Source organism: Oncorhynchus kisutch, unplaced genomic scaffold (assembly GCF_002021735.2).
Source record: "Oncorhynchus kisutch isolate 150728-3 unplaced genomic scaffold, Okis_V2 Okis03b-Okis08b_hom, whole genome shotgun sequence".
Taxonomy (NCBI): Eukaryota; Metazoa; Chordata; class Actinopteri; order Salmoniformes; family Salmonidae; genus Oncorhynchus; species Oncorhynchus kisutch.
The window spans coordinates 9,342,772-9,360,393 of NW_022261980.1; the positions used below are offsets into that span (position 1 = coordinate 9,342,772).

Sequence of the window (17,622 nt, forward strand, 5' to 3'; positions counted from 1 at the left end):
TACCTGATAATTAATTACACACCCACCTGGTGTCCCAGGTCTACATCAGTCCCTGATTGGAGGGGAACAATGAAAACATACAGTGGAACTGGCGTTGAGGTCCAGAGTGGAGTTTGAGGACAATAGCGCATTGTGTAATATCCTAACTCTTATCAACTGTGAACAAGACCCCAGTGACAGGCAAGGAACAACTCATTGTTTCATTGGTGAAACTGAACACACATCAACAACACTTTCTTTCTTAGTCGTGAAAACATTGAGAAAACGTATTACAACACAAATGGAACAACAAATGAACTAGAGCTTTAGTGAGTTTTAGAGGGAAACGAAGCCACACTGCACATTTTCCTCAACACAATACCATTAAAGTCTATGTTAAAGGCTCTGGCAATTTTGATTGATTACTTTGCAGTGGCTGTGTTGATTCTTTCCACTCATGGGCACCCACAGTTCTCTAGTCCTCTACCCAGAACCCACCACTCTCTCCCCAGCACCCAGTCTCTCTCTCTCGCCCCAGCACCCAGTCTCCCTCCCTCTCTCGCCCCAGCACCCAGTCTCCCTCCCTCTCTCGCCCCAGCACCCAGTCTCCCTCCCTCCCTCTCTCGCCCCAGCACCCAGTCTCCCTCCCTCTCTCGCCCCAGCACCCAGTCTCCCTCCCTCTCTCGCCCCAGCACCCAGTCTCTCTCTCTCCAGTCTCTCTCTCGCCCCAGCACCCAGTCTCCCTCCCTCCCTCTCTCGCACCCAGCACTGTAGTGCTCAGAACACACACACACACAACATACCTCGAGGAAATATCTGGAGAGGCTCAGGCAGTAGGCCATTCATCCGCTGCTCCTTCACATTATTGCAGTACTGAGGAGAGAGAGGAAGAGATACCCAATAATCATCAGTGAGGAAGAGGAGGATAGCGAACGTAAATCCCTTTTAACCAAATGTTTTCTCAACACCAGGGTGGTGAGTATAGCCTAGTCTACAACAAACACATGCTGTGTTGAAAGCTGCTGCAGGTAGAGTCTAGTGCCCTGTGGGCTAGTTCAGGAACGGCTGTAGCATCAACCTCCTCCTCTCCAGGTCATCAGCTCACCGAACATTCGGTTAGACCCTGTTGGGATCTCTCTCTCTCACACACACACACACACACACACACGAGCCTTGGAGACTACTGCCAAAGCAACATTGCAATTCATGTTTCAGTTAACTAAACCATCTGTTAAAAAATTTGCATGTGAGTGTGAGTTTAACCCCACCTCCTTCTTTGGAGGGTTGAGACCTTTGGAAATTAACATAGAGACCTTGTCCCTGACAATCAGACCCATAAGCACAGACGCAGATGGATACTTGCAGGGGCTAGAAATGTGTGTGACAGATTGTGGCTCAGTTTTTACCATGCGTCAGTCAGTGTATAAAAACCTAACATTTCCAATCTAGTATAGATGTGCATATCACTCTAGATATTTAAATGTAGATGGGCAGGGCCAGCTTGGAATCAGAATGGATCTGAACGGCTCCCCAAGAGGCACAGCTGTTATTAAAAGGCCTATTTATCACTGTCAGCCTCTCCTCAGGTCCCATCCCTCCACTTGCCCTCCGGTGTTGTCACTAGGCTGAACAGGAACAATGGGCCTAACACAGCAACATGCTCTCTCTCTCTCACACACCTTTAATTTTCCACTCGGCTACCCTATTGATTAAGACCGCAACAATTACCACCTAATCTTTTAAAAAGGTGTATTAAAAGACATTCCCCTTTGTTGGCCAATAACTAAACAGTGTCGGATCACAAATACCATCGCTCAGCCTAGGGGGACAGGAGAGAGAGAGGGGAGAGAGAGGGGAGAGAGAGAGAGGAGAGAGAGAAGAGAGAGAGAAGAGGGGAGAAAGAGGAGAGAGAGGGGAGAGAGAGGAGAGAGAGAGGGAAGAGAGAGGAGAGAGAGAGAGAGGAGAGAGAGGAGAGAGATAGGGGAGAGAGGAGAGAGAGGAGAGAGAGAGAGAGGAGAGAGAGAGGGGAGAGAGGAGAGAGAGAGAGGGGAGAGAGAGAAGAGAGGAGAGAGAGGAGAGAGAGAGAGAGAGAGAGAGAGAGAGAGGGGAGAGAGGAGAGAGAGAGAGGGGAGAGAGAGAAAGGGGAGAGAGCGCAGGCCCAGCCTGCAGGAAGCTCATCATCATTAGCAGACGAGGAGGGGGAACAGGAGAGCACGGGATGCAATTAGGGCTGCTACCTCCGGGGGCATACGATAGGAGGAGGAGGGGAATGGGGTAACGTGGTAGACGAGCTGACACGGGTCAGTCTTTAACTTTCACAACGGCGGCTCCAAGCCATTCAAGGTGCCGAGCAATGATTAGAGTTGCCTGGAAGACTGGCATGTCTCACAGGACTCGCATGTCGAAGGATGGTCCTTTTATTTATTTTTGTCTGGCTTTCAAAATAAAAGTCCTTAGAGAGTCATACACAGAAGATGGTTAAAGATTGACATGATGATAATTAATCGATAGGTGCATTTTAAATTCAAGGGTAGGGCTGGCACAATTACCGTATAAATGCTGTAACCGACGGTTACAGGTAAAGACCATCATAACCATTTAAAGAACAGTTGACTGAAGACAGGACGGCCGGGCTTTGGTGCAGTTCAGTCCGTTCCTACGGTAACATGGACTTTTAACAATGGGATGGAACTTTGTTGCTCCTTGGTTTTGTAGCGAACAAGTCTTGGGTTGCCTAGACAACACTCCCCTCCCTGCAGCAGCAGCACACATAGAAATACAATGAATAGAACAGGCTTGGAACCTCTAACTCTGGCAATTTGACTGGTAAACTCAGTACACTGGCGATGGCTGGTATTATGATGCATTATTTGCTATGGTAATGTAGAATGTTAATTCATATGATGTTAACTGATGTGGTTCATACAATAGAATGTATTATTTCAGTAAAGTTTAATCAACAAATCACAGCACATATTGACGGGCAACCTTCCTGCTTTGCTCCTCGCAATGGCCACCTGGCCACCCATTATGCCATCATTGACTTGATGCCTGTTCTATTAATGATATATCTATGACAGCACAGAGGAACCAAGGTTCCGAGGAAAGGTTGAAAATGTGTGTTTTTTGCTATGAGACTAATCACAGTCATCTAGAGTTCCATGACCGTCACAGGCCTGTTAAAGTGTTTTACATGATTTGTTTGGCCTTTTAAATGGCAATTATATGAGATGAAATGGATGAAATGGTAGTTCATCACTCCTACTCTGAAACAGTGTTGAGGAGAGGTACCTAATGAATTTCCCCCCTCTTACGCACCTAATACATTGGCCTCTCTTAATTCATATTAATTTTGCACAATGGCTATCCAGTCATCTGGAATTAACGACAGCCAGGCAGAATGCACCCGAGTCTCTACGGAGGCCAAACGGCCACAGCAGCGAACCAAAGAAGCCCATATGCTTTGAATATGAATACAAATGGATTGCTGAAATGCATAACCCTTTACATTAGACGCCCGGGAAGCCTGCCTCGCGTATATTATATACCTGTATTACAATTTTCCCTGGCAATCAGCAGCTTTTCGCCAGACACGCTCGTCCCGAGAGGAGCAGAAAGCCATTACAGGGGGCCCAAATTCCTTTACCGAGAGATTGGAGATTTGTTGTGCAGCATCCGAAAATATGTGGACGAAGCAATGTGTTTTTGTGTCGGTGGCGGTGGGGAATGTTGTGTCGTATGGAAAGCAAATATTTCAGTCAGTTTGGAGATGTGAAACATAGATCTGGTAACGTGGGATTCAGCCAATAACACACACCAAACAGGCGATAGAGCTACTCTGTGTGATTATGTTCCTGCTGAGATGAAATTAGCTCTTTCATTGATGAAGAGCCACTATGATAGAACTATTGAAAGCCACTTGTTTTAAGGGTCAAAAACACCAATTCATCGCATTTCACAAAGATTTACTGCATCTCAAGAGTAATTATATGACAAAAGAAGCAAAACCACTTGACTTCGTCATGATATATCTGATTCACTTCCCTCAGTGGTGAGCCTCATCTTTGCAGTCTGTGTGCTCGTGTCATCGTAGAGCTCAAAGTCAACTGCCAGACTTATGGTGAATTCACATGATCCATAATGGCTGAATCAGTCACGGTCAAACATCTCCAATAAAACTCCATTAACTTCCCGCCTCTCCTAGCGTCCATCTTAAACCAAGTGTACACTTGGCGAGGTTTAAGTGCCCAAATGGTCCACACAAATAGCTCATCCTGCCACATCAATATTTCTGCTCAACTTCTTCCTCAAACACAAACTACCTTGCATCGGCTCTATGCACACTCACCAGACTCTATACACACACACTTTCAGATAGGCTGCTGCTACTCTGTTTATTATTAGCCACATGTAGATACTGCATTACCTCAGTACCCCTGCACATTGACTCAGTACTGGTACCCCTGCACATTGACTCAGTACTGGTACCCCTCCACACTGACTCAGTACTGGTACCCCTCCACACTGACTCAGTACTGGTACCCCTCCACACTGACTCAGTACTGGTACCCCTCCACACTGACTCAGTACTGGTACCCCTCCACACTGACTCAGTACTGGTACCCCTCCACACTGACTCAGTACTGGTACCCCTCCACATTGACTCAGTACTGGTACTCCTCCACATTGACTCAGTACTGGTACCCCTCCACATTGACTCAGTACTGGTACCCCTCCACATTGACTCAGTACTGGTACCCCTCCACATTGACTCAGTACTGGTACCCCTCCACATTGACTCAGTACTGGTACCCCTCCACATTGACTCAGTACTGGTACCCCTCCACATTGACTCAGTACTGGTACCCCTCCACATTGACTCAGTACTGGTACCCCTCCACATTGACTCAGTACTGGTACTCATTGCCTCGTTATTGATTCTGCTTCCTTTATTTGTCGTCCTTTTTAACTCTGCACGGTTGAGGATAGTCTCATAAGGAAGCATTTCACTGTAAAAAGTCTACACCTGTTGTATTTGGCGCATTTGACCAATACAACTTCATTTGATTTGATTGTGGGGGAAAAATAGTCAAAAAGTATCCCCTGAGGGTGAGGGACTTGTAAATCAATCAAGGCAAGGTCAATATGTTTCCCATCCTCCCTCTCACTACAGCTCGACACCACTACAGCTGTCTAGGCCACTCTGCCCGTTCAATCAGCTTCACACTAGCACCAGCAAACCCTGGGATACCCGATGTTACCCAATGACAACAAAGCATCCAAGACGAAGGAGTAATAAAGTCCCTGAAACAGAGGAGATTCAGCCTGTGGCTACAGCGCCATCATTGTAAGCTGATGGGGGGTAAAAGACATCCCCAGATGAAGAGTAGATTTTGACAAATATTCTCCGCCCAGGGGGGCCTGCTTTTTAATGAGGCGAAACTTTAAGTACTGAATAATAAATAATAAAAATGGATAGTTCATTTAGCTTTTCAGTGTACCTCGTGAAGAAGCCCATTACAAGTCATTACTCTTAATGTCCGTGATGTGAACAGTAACTATGAAGGAAGATGGTAACATCACGCGGGGGGGGGGGGGGGGACTTGAAAAGTAAATCAACAAGACAAAAAAAAACCAGGAGAGATGTGTTCCAAACACAAGTATAGTCTCTATACAACAGAGAGGTTTCTATAGAAACATAACACATTCAAGTGTCCTGTTACTTCCTCAACATGAAGGCATAGACCTATAAGGTACATACGTCCATGAGGCATTTTAAATGGGTATACAAAGCCTCAGAGGCTGAAATAAAACGTGTGGACGTGTCTAATTCCCTTCGCAGCCTCGGTGAAGTCAATAACACATCTTTATTTTATTGCTGTCACTCTTTTGCCTGAACCCGGTCCAATGCAGAGGACTGAAGGTTGGCGGCACTTGCCGAAAAGATCACGTGTTGCCATGACGACACCGATTGGCACATCAGACACGGGCGATTCCACGTTAGCGGGAGTGGAAAATATTTTTGTAATGTTCTGACAATTCTCACATAGGAACTTCACTGGGAGGAAGGATGTTTGACTTGTGTTTTTGCATTTTGTATTTAACAAGAAAATCATGATGAAAGCGGCCATTGTATAGACCTATATATGCTTCCTGTAAGACCTTACGATCTATGAACCGTACGGGTTGGTGGCATTATACTTCATATAGTGTGCTCTAACATATGTCCCGATTCTAAAATAAAAATGTCCACATTCATTTATTCAAAATTTAAAAAAAATAATAATCTCAAAAGTCATTTTTAATTTTGCAGAAACATTTACATTATTTTCTGTGGAATAAATGAATGTGAAAAAGTACATAAGAATCTAGATACTATCTAGTAGTCCATATGGTAAAGCAGACTATAAGAAGTATAACATGTCTGGTTCACGGAGCATAAGGTCTTACAGGAGGATTGTAAAGGTTTAAAAAGGGTCTACAACGGACACATTCATCAGGATTCTCTCAAACGTGGCACAAATGTAAAAAAATATATTTCATATATTTAAAAAAAACACTTCCTCCCAATGAAGTTTCTATGTGAGAATTGCTACAACAATCCGAGATAGCAAAAATATATTCTGCTCCCACTGGCGTGGAATCACCCACATACAGTGCTTTGTTGTAGGAGACAGAAATATATTCTGCTCCCACTGGCGTGGAATCACCCACATACAGTGCTTTGTTGTAGGAGACAGAAATATGTTCTGCTCCCACTGGCGTGGAATCACCCACATACAGTGCTTTGTTGTAGGAGACAGAAATATGTTCTGCTCCCACTGGCGTGGAATCACCCACATACAGTGCTTTGTTGTAGGAGACAGAAATATGTTCTGCTCCCACTGGCGTGGAATCACCCACATACAGTGCTTTGTTGTAGGAGACAGAAATATATTCTGCTCCCACTGGCGTGGAATCACCCACATACAGTGCTTTGTTGTAGGAGACAGAAATATATTCTACCCCCACTGGCGTGGAATCACCCACATACAGTGCTTTGTTGTAGGGGACAGAAATATGTTCTGCTCCCACTGGCGTGGAATCACCCACATACAGTGCTTTGTTGTAGGGGACAGAAATATATTCTGCTCCCACTGGCGTGGAATCACCCACATACAGTGCTTTGTTGTAGGGGACAGAAATATGTTCTGCTCCCACTGGCATGGAATCACCCACATACAGTGCTTTGTTGTAGGAGACAGAAATATGTTCTGCTCCCACTGGCGTGGAATCACCCACATACAGTGCTTTGTTGTAGGAGACAGAAATATATTCTACCCCCACTGGCGTGGAATCACCCACATACAGTGCTTTGTTGTAGGGGACAGAAATATGTTCTGCTCCCACTGGCGTGGAATCACCCACATACAGTGCTTTGTTGTAGGGGACAGAAATATATTCTGCTCCCACTGGCGTGGAATCACCCACATACAGTGCTTTGTTGTAGGGGACAGAAATATGTTCTGCTCCCACTGGCATGGAATCACCCACATACAGTGCTTTGTTGTAGGAGACAGAAATATGTTCTGCTCCCACTGGCGTGGAATCACCCACATACAGTGCTTTGTTGTAGGAGACAGAAATATGTAGAGTTACTTGTCATCTTTACCAGTCTGCTTAGCAATGAGCACACTGTGGCCCTGGGTGAAAAGATCTGTTGTAATAGATTTTTAATAGCTCCCCCCCCCCCCCCCCCCCCTTCAACAAAAAAACACTCAATAGCGGAGTGAAAAAGAAGGTTATAATTGCTGCCTCAATGGTATACCGGGGTCAGTAATTATATTTACTTTATTCCATTTTTAAGAATTCTTCAACAGGAGATAATTTATTTTCCAAATGCAGTGTTATTTTCAATCTTTGGCCATAGCAACACTCATTCAACACAAAGGCTGTCGTCTCAATCAAAAAGACCACACCAGAAAATATATTTTTTTGGGGGGGGGGGGGGGGTTTCATTTGCATTTTTATTCGTCAATGTAACTTTAATTAGCCTATACGATGTCACTGTTCATTTATATATTTTTTAAGGATGTGAAAGGAAACGTAATTACAAGTTGGGACCTCTGTAAATACCGGGAGAACTCAGCTCACCTCTGCACCGTCCACAAGGTTCCTCCCTAAAATGGAAACGGTTCCACCAACTGTTGTTATAAATGTTGATGCGCAATAAACAATTACTGTGTTACTTGTGAACGTTACTTGCGAACCTTACTTGCGTAAGCTACTTGTGAACGTGACTTGCGAACGTGACTTGTGGCGAACGTGACTTGTGGCGAACGTGACTTGTGGCGAACGTGACTTGTGTATGTGACTTGTGGCGAACGTGACTTGTGGCGAACGTGACTTGTGGCGAACGTGACTTGTGGCGAACGTGACTTGTGGCGAACGTGACTTGTAGCGAACGTGACTTGTGGCGAACGTGACTTGCGAACGTGACTTGCAAACGTGACTTGCGAACGTGACTTGTGTACGTGACTTGCGAACGTGACTTGCGTACGTGACTTGCGAACGTGACTTGCGTACGTGACTTGCGAACGTGACTTGCGAACGTGACTTGCGAACGTGACTTGCGTACGTGACTTGCGTACGTGACTTGCGTACGTGACTTGCGTACGTGACTTGCGTACGTGACTTGCGTACGTGACTTGCGTACGTGACTTGCGTACGTGACTTGCGAACGTGACTTGCGAACGTGACTTGCGAACGTGACTTGTGAACGTGACTTGTGAATGTGACTTGCGAACGTGACTTGCGAACGTGACTTGCGAACGTGACTTGTGAACGTGACTTGTGAACGTGACTTGTGAACGTGACTTGTGAACGTGAATTGTGTACTGGACCAAAAACGAAAATGCCGGAGAAAACACTTCAATGATTTGTCTTCTTGATTATAACACTTGGCACAAGGAAAACCCACCGAGACTAAACATCCCCTTAGTACACTGTTGTTATGGCAGAGTAGTCAGGGAAACTGTTATGGCAGAGTAGTCAGGTACACTGTTGTTATGGCAGAGTAGTCAGGGAAACTGTTATGGCAGAGTAGTCAGGTACACTGTTGTTATGGCAGAGTAGTCAGGGAAACTGTTATGGCAGAGTAGTCAGGTACACTGTTGTTATGGCAGAGTAGTCAGGTACACTGTTGTTATGGCAGAGTAGTCAGGTACACTGTTGTTATGGCAGAGTAGTCAGGTACACTGTTGTTATGGCAGAGTAGTCAGGTACACTGTTGTTATGGCAGAGTAGTCAGGTACACTGTTGTTATGGCAGAGTAGTCAGCTAAACTGTTGTTATGGCAGAGTAGTCAGGTACACTGTTGTTATGGCAGAGTAGTCAGGTAAACTGTTGTTATGGCAGAGTAGTCAGGGAAACTGTTGTTATGGCAGTGTAGTCAGGTAAACTGTTGTTATGGCAGAGTAGTCAGGTAAACTGTTGTTATGGCAGTGTAGTCAGGTAAACTGTTGTTATGGCAGAGTAGTCAGGTAAACTGTTGTTATGGCAGAGTAGTCAGGTAAACTGTTGTTATGGCAGAGTAGTCAGGTAAACTGTTGTTATGGCAGAGTAGTCAGGTACACTGTTGTTATGGCAGAGTAGTCAGGTAAACTGTTGTTATGGCAGTGTAGTCAGGTACACTGTTGTTATGGCAGAGTAGTCAGGTAAACTGTTGTTATGGCAGTGTAGTCAGGTAAACTGTTGTTATGGCAGAGTAGTCAGGTAAACTGTTGTTATGGCAGAGTAGTCAGGTACACTGTTGTTATGGCAGAGTAGTCAGGTACACTGTTGTTATGGAAGTGTAGTCAGGTAAACTGTTGTTATGTCAGAGTAGTCAGGTAAAATGTTGTTATGGCAGAGTAGTCAGGTAAACTGTTGTTATGGCAGAGTAGTCAGGTAAACTGTTGTTATGTCAGAGTAGTCAGGTAAACTGTTGTTATGGCAGTGTAGTCAGGTAAACTGTTGTTATGGCAGAGTAGTCAGGTAAACTGTTGTTATGGCAGAGTAGTCAGGTAAACTGGGGGTATGGGAGTCTAGTCAGGTAAACTGGGGGTATGGGAGGCTAGTCAGGTAAACTGGGGGTATGGGAGGCTAGTCAGGTAAACTGGGGGTATGGGAGTCCAACAAAGTGTCATGTTGAAGAGAACAATACTCACATATGACAACATGGCTTTGAGTTCTTCATCACTCCTCACAGTGATTCTATCGCCCACCTCATCCTCATCTGAAACACAGATTAACATCTGTAGTTACTGGGCTGTGTTATTATTAACAGCTGTAGTTACTGGGCTGTGTCATCATTAACAGCTATAGTTACTGGGCTGTGCTATCATTAACAGCTATAGTTACTGGGCTGTGTTATCATTAACATCTGTAGTTACTGGGCTGTGTCATCATTAACAGCTGTAGTTACTGGGCTGTTATCATTAACAGCTATAGTTACTGGGCTGTGTTATCATTAACAGCTGTAGTTACTGGGCTGTGTCATCATTAACAGCTGTAGTTACTGGGCTGTGTCATCATTAACAGCTGTAGTTACTGGGCTGTGTCATCATTAACAGCTGTAGTTACTGAGCTGTCATCATTAACAGCTGTAGTTACTGGGCTGTGTTATCATTAACAGCTGTAGTTACTGGGCTGTGTCATCATTAACAGCTATAGTTACTGGGCTGTGTCATCATTAACAGCTGTAGTTACTGGGCTGTGGTATCATTAACAGCTGTAGTTACTGGGCTGTGTCATCATTAACAGCTGTAGTTACTGGGCTGTGTCATCATTAACAGCTGTAGTTACTGAGCTGTGTCATCATTAACAGCTGTAGTTACTGGGCTGTGTTATCATTAACAGCTGTAGTTACTGGGCTGTGTTATCATTAACAGCTATAGTTACTGGGCTGTGTTATCATTAACAGCTATAGTTACTGGGCTGTCATCATTAACAGCTATAGTTACTGGGCTGTGTCATCATTAACACTGGGCTGTGTCATCATTAACAGCTGTAGTTAATGAGCTGTATTATCATTAACAGCTGTAGTTACTGAGCTGTGTTATCATTAACAGCTATAGTTACTGGGCTGTCATCATTAACAGCTATAGTTACTGGGCTGTGTCATCATTAACACTGGGCTGTGTCATCATTAACACTGGGCTGTCATCATTAACAGCTGTAGTTACTGGGCTGTGTTATCATTAACAGCTGTAGTTACTCAGCTGTGTTATCATTAACAGCTGTAGTTACTCAGCTGTGTTATCATTAACAGCTGTAGTTACTCAGCTGTGTTATCATTAACAGCTGTAGTTACTGGGCTGTGTTATCATTAACAGCTGTAGTTACTGGGCTGTGTTATCATTAACAGCTATAGTTACTGAGCTGTGTTATCATTAACAGCTGTAGTTACTGGGCTGTGTTATCATTAACAGCTGTAGTTACTGGGCTGTGTTATCATTAACAGCTATAGTTACTGAGCTGTGTTATCATTAACAGCTGTAGTTACTGGGCTGTGTTATCATTAACAGCTATAGTTACTGAGCTGTGTTATCATTAACAGCTGTAGTTACTGGGCTGTGTTATCATTAACAGCTATAGTTACTGAGCTGTGTTATCATTAACAGCTGTAGTTACTGGGCTGTGTTATCATTAACAGCTGTAGTTAATGGGCTGTTTTATCATTAACAGTTGTAGTTACTCAGCTGTGTCATCATTAACAGCTGTAGTTACTGAGCTGTGTTATCATTAACAGCTGTAGTTACTGGGCTGTGTTATCATTAACAGTTGTAGTTACTGGGCTGTGTTATCATTAACAGCTGTAGTTACTGGGCTGTTATCATTAACAGTTGTAGTTACTGGGCTGTGTTATCATTAACAGTTGTAGTTACTGGGCTGTGTTATCATTAACAGTTGTAGTTACTGGGCTGTGTCATCATTAACAGCTGTAGTTACTGGGCTGTGCTATCATGAACAGCTGTAGTTACTGTGTTATCATTAACAGCTATAGTTACTGGGCTGTGTTATCATTAACAGCTATAGTTACTGGGCTGTCATCATTAACAGCTATAGTTACTGGGCTGTGTCATCATTAACACTGGGCTGTGTCATCATTAACAGCTGTAGTTAATGAGCTGTATTATCATTAACAGCTGTAGTTACTGAGCTGTGTTATCATTAACAGCTATAGTTACTGGGCTGTCATCATTAACAGCTATAGTTACTGGGCTGTGTCATCATTAACACTGGGCTGTGTCATCATTAACACTGGGCTGTCATCATTAACAGCTGTAGTTACTGGGCTGTGTTATCATTAACAGCTGTAGTTACTCAGCTGTGTTATCATTAACAGCTGTAGTTACTCAGCTGTGTTATCATTAACAGCTGTAGTTACTCAGCTGTGTTATCATTAACAGCTGTAGTTACTCAGCTGTGTTATCATTAACAGCTGTAGTTACTGGGCTGTGTTATCATTAACAGCTGTAGTTACTGGGCTGTGTTATCATTAACAGCTATAGTTACTGAGCTGTGTTATCATTAACAGCTGTAGTTACTGGGCTGTGTTATCATTAACAGCTATAGTTACTGAGCTGTGTTATCATTAACAGCTGTAGTTACTGGGCTGTGTTATCATTAACAGCTATAGTTACTGAGCTGTGTTATCATTAACAGCTGTAGTTAATGGGCTGTTTTATCATTAACAGTTGTAGTTACTCAGCTGTGTCATCATTAACAGCTGTAGTTACTGAGCTGTGTTATCATTAACAGCTGTAGTTACTGGGCTGTGTTATCATTAACAGTTGTAGTTACTGGGCTGTGTTATCATTAACAGCTGTAGTTACTGGGCTGTTATCATTAACAGTTGTAGTTACTGGGCTGTGTTATCATTAACAGTTGTAGTTACTGGGCTGTGTTATCATTAACAGTTGTAGTTACTGGGCTGTGTCATCATTAACAGCTGTAGTTACTGGGCTGTGCTATCATGAACAGCTGTAGTTACTGTGTTATCATTAACAGCTATAGTTACTGGGCTGTGTTATCATTAACAGCTATAGTTACTGGGCTGTGTCATCATCAACAGCTATAGTTACTGGGCTGTGTCATCATCAACAGCTATAGTTACTGGGCTGTGTCATCATCAACAGCTATAGTTACTGGGCTGTGTCATCATCAACAGCTATAGTTACTGGGCTGTGTCATCATCAACAGCTATAGTTACTGGGCTGTGTCATCATCAACAGCTATAGTTACTGGGCTGTGTCATCATCAACAGCTATAGTTACTGGGCTGTGTCATCATCAACAGCTATAGTTACTGGGCTGTGTTATCATTAACAGCTATAGTTACTGGGCTGTGTTATCATTAACAGCTATAGTTACTGGGCTGTGTCATCATCAACAGCTATAGTTACTGGGCTGTGTCATCATCAACAGCTATAGTTACTGGGCTGTGTCATCATCAACAGCTATAGTTACTGGGCTGTGTCATCATCAACAGCTATAGTTACTGGGCTGTGTCATCATCAACAGCTATAGTTACTGGGCTGTGTCATCATCAACAGCTATAGTTACTGGGCTGTGTCATCATCAACAGCTATAGTTACTGGGCTGTGTTATCATTAACAGCTATAGTTACTGGGCTGTGTTATCATTAACAGCTATAGTTACTGGGCTGTGTCATCATCAACAGCTATAGTTACTGGGCTGTGCTATCATTAACAGCTGTAGTTACTGTGTTATCATTAACAGCTATAGTTACTGGGCTGTGTTATCATTAACAGCTATAGTTACTGGGCTGTGTCATCATCAACAGCTATAGTTACTGGGCTGTGTCATCATCAACAGCTATAGTTACTGGGCTGTGTCATCATCAACAGCTATAGTTACTGGGCTGTGTCATCATCAACAGCTATAGTTACTGGGCTGTGTTATCATTAACAGCTATAGTTACTGGGCTGTGTTATCATTAACAGCTATAGTTACTGGGCTGTGTCATCATCAACAGCTATAGTTACTGGGCTGTGCTATCATTAACAGCTGTAGTTACTGTGTTATCATTAACAGCTATAGTTACTGGGCTGTGTTATCATTAACAGCTATAGTTACTGGGCTGTGTCATCATCAACAGCTATAGTTACTGGGCTGTGCTATCATTAACAGCTGTAGTTACTGTGTTATCATTAACAGCTATAGTTACTGGGCTGTGTTATCATTAACAGCTATAGTTACTGGGCTGTGTCATCATCAACAGCTATAGTTACTGGGCTGTGTCATCATCAACAGCTATAGTTACTGGGCTGTGTCATCATCAACAGCTATAGTTACTGGGCTGTGTCATCATCAACAGCTATAGTTACTGGGCTGTGTCATCATCAACAGCTATAGTTACTGGGCTGTGTCATCATCAACAGCTATAGTTACTGGGCTGTGTCATCATCAACAGCTATAGTTACTGGGCTGTGTCATCATCAACAGCTATAGTTACTGGGCTGTGTCATCATCAACAGCTATAGTTACTGGGCTGTATCAACAGCTATAGTTACTGGGCTGTGTCATCATCAACAGCTATAGTTACTGGGCTGTGTCATCATCATGATAGCTTAAATAGAGATGGATTAATTTGAACAAAATCAATACAGCAAATTGTTAAGAATATGATTCCATCAAAGCAATGCTGTTATTAACTTCAGCACTCAAGGTCCAGTGATGTGTATTCAAATATATATATTTTGGAGAGTATTTTGACACTTTATTGAAACAGCATGGAAATCAGAGCGGGGTTTTGGTAGGTGGGGGACACAATAGGAAAGGTGGATGCAGGGATTGAACCCTGGTATCCAGTGGGGAATTGTATATGTGACTTGTACCGGGAGTGTTATACCCTCAACCACAGCTCTACACCTGTGGAGAGTATTCTGCCTTTAAATAGATGACTGCTTTGTAACGGTGAAAGCCAATGTATAACATCCAACAAAGCAATTAATTCATCCTAAAGTTACAGGATAAGAAAATCAGACATGTGAGGACTAGAGTTTAAATATGGTGCCTTTAATGGAAGCAGGCCTAATGGTCCAGGCTTCACAAACTTGGTCCGGACTACGTTTCCCCCTAGTACCGATCTTGGATCAGTTTCCCCATCCTAACCACTACCACTAGTGGGAAAAATGCTACTGACCCAAGATCAGTGTCTTAGAGGCAACTTGCACCCAGGAACATAGCCTACATGATCCTTTTGGTGTGCAAAAACTGAAGACAATCAATCTTATTGGGTATTAAGGACAATACAGCCAAAAAGGCAAGTTAAGTAGCAATTGAGTACTAGTAGTAGACTGAGCTTTTCAGTTGTAACTAAACATAGTTGGGTAGAAGTCTGCCAAACGGACTTAAACATTTGGTTGGTGTAATGAAAAACTGTCTCCACAACAGGAAACCAGGCTGATGAAATCTCAGAATGTCAATCTTTTCATGAGGTAACTTACATTCAAACGCAGTGATTGTGGTTTCGGGCATGACATCCCTTATAGCGACCTGCAAAATAGATTCAGAAAGATATGAACGGTAAAGCAAAACAGTTGCTAACTAGCTAGGTCCTTAGCCTAGCCAACTGTAAACTTTGCAACTGTAGCTAGCGCTCACCAACAAGTCATTGAAGCTCAAAAGTGATGGGCAGTCCACGGATGAGTCCATATCCCCGACGGGAGTCTTTATACGGATCTCTATTCCCTCGGTGTCCATAGCGCAGAAGTTATTTAAAACAAGTAGAAGCATAACAGACGAATAAGCAGAAACATAATCAGTGTTGGCTGGCTAACTTCCTAACGGCACATCCTATTACTATCCTAGCTACATTAGCTGTCAAGTTAGCCGTTAGCTAACAGTTACTACATTTCAACTAACGTTACTTGCATGACTAAGAGCAAGCCATTGCAGGTCTTGTCAACGAGAGAGTGCGTTTTAACGTTTCCAACACAGTTTGACTCACGGACATACAAAGAGCGTTTTAAAGAGTTGGAAATGATATAGCTAGCAAAGTTAGCCGCTATGCAAACAAAACCAGGAAGTTCACCGGAAGTTTTCGTACTTCCAACCGGATATGTATTTAGGAGCCAGTCTTTACTCTGGCTGGAATACTCTATCACAGTCTTTGACTCTATGGTTGTAGTAGGAGCCATACGTTTCTGTGGCGCTGTAGACTACAATCGTTCAGATAATTATTGTCCCACATGATGAAATCGGGGAGGGGACTGTGAATCTGTCTCCATTTATTCCTTCATATGTTAGTGAAAGGTGGGTGTATGATACGTCTTGCCATAGAGATCCGGGATTTACAAAATTACACTGATTGGCCAGATGGTGGCGCTATAACAAGAGATTGAAAATGAAAACTTTGAAAAGTCACACCCCTCACCCCTTTTGACCTAAAGTCATGAAATTCGGTACTTAGTTCCCTCTCTTCACAAGGAACACATTTGTCTCAGGGACCCATAAGGTCCGCCATTATAGATTTCCGCCATTTAGAATTTTGTGAAAAACACTTAAAACGCTACTCTTCTGGCAACGAATAACCAATCTGCACAAAACTGGATATGTGGCATCTATGGACAAAAGTCTCTTCACCCAATATTTTTCAGACAAGTACCTACAAAAATATGGCCGTTATTCACCAATAAACATTCACATAGGCGTGGTCTGGCACATAAATGCATATAAATCAGTCGAGGGACATAGGAGTTAGGGGTGCAGAAATATCAGAATGTAAAAAAAATATGAATAAAAAAATATGATTTTTGTGCACTGGGCCTTTACAAGTATTAGCAGACCTATATAGACGTCTGTAGAGCGGGCAAAAAAAAAATATTTTTTAAGCATCTCCACCTCTAGAGGTAAAATTAAGAACATTATCTTGCATGATTCATTAGTTGGAATTGTAAGAGTTGTAGACCTGTCTCTTTCTCTGCAATTGTCATTCTAATGGAATCCAAAAAGAACATAACCTTGTCCTCAAACATTTACATCAAAAGGTATTTTTTATTTATTATGGATCCCTGTACTCTTCCTGGTGTCCAGCAAAATGAAGGCCGTTATGGCCTTCCGAGTGGCGCAGCGGTCTAAGGTTTGAGGTGTCACTACAGACCCGGGTTTGATCCCAGGCTGTGTCACAGCTGGGGACTACCCGGGAGATCCATGAGGCGGCGCACAATTGGACCAGCGTTTGGCCGGCTGGGATGTCCTTGTCCCATCGCTCTGTAGCGACTCCTTGTGGCGGGCCAGGCACATGCATGCTGACTTCGTCACCAGTTGTACAGTCGTGGCCAAAAGTTTTGAGAATGATACAAATATTAATTTCCACAAAGTTTGCTGCTTCAGTGTCTTTAGATATTTTTGTCAGATGTTACTATGGAATACTGAAGTATAATTACAAGCATTTCATAAGTGTCAAAGGCTTTTATTGACAATTACATGAAGTTGATGCAAAGTGTCAATACTTGCAGTGTTGACCCTTCTTTTTCAAGACCTATGCAATCCGCCCTGGCATGCTGTCAATTAACTTCTGGGTCACATCCTGACTGATGGCAGCCCATTCCTGCATAATCAATGCTTGGAGTTTGTTTGAATTTGTGGGGGTTTT

The 17,622-nt window shown here is 43.2% G+C and overlaps 1 protein-coding gene across 1 annotated transcript; it reads right to left on the reverse strand.

The window, feature by feature from the left end:
- Positions 1–741: 741 nt before the first annotated feature.
- Positions 742–16,082, reverse strand: LOC116359589 (dual specificity mitogen-activated protein kinase kinase 5-like). The gene is made up of 4 exons (XM_031812430.1): positions 15,630–16,082; positions 15,473–15,521; positions 10,167–10,234; positions 742–852 (listed from the first exon to the last, which is right to left on the reverse strand). Exons 1-4 carry the CDS (start codon positions 15,759–15,761, stop codon positions 757–759), a joined length of 345 nt encoding a protein of 114 aa, XP_031668290.1. The 5' UTR covers positions 15,762–16,082; the 3' UTR covers positions 742–756.
- Between the last annotated feature and the right edge of the window lie 1,540 nt (positions 16,083–17,622).

Bases quoted from the DNA above. Each gene is read 5' to 3' on its own strand.
- LOC116359589 (XM_031812430.1), bottom strand. From the start codon at position 15,761: ATGCTTCTACTTGTTTTAAATAACTTCTGCGCTATGGACACCGAGGGA. The intron at 15,522-15,629 runs GTGAGCGCTAGC...TCTATTTTGCAG, and splicing joins TGAGCTTCAATGACTTGTTG to GTCGCTATAAGGGATGTCAT. The intron at 10,235-15,472 runs GTAAGTTACCTC...TCTGTGTTTCAG, and splicing joins CACAATCACTGCGTTTGAAT to ATGAGGATGAGGTGGGCGAT.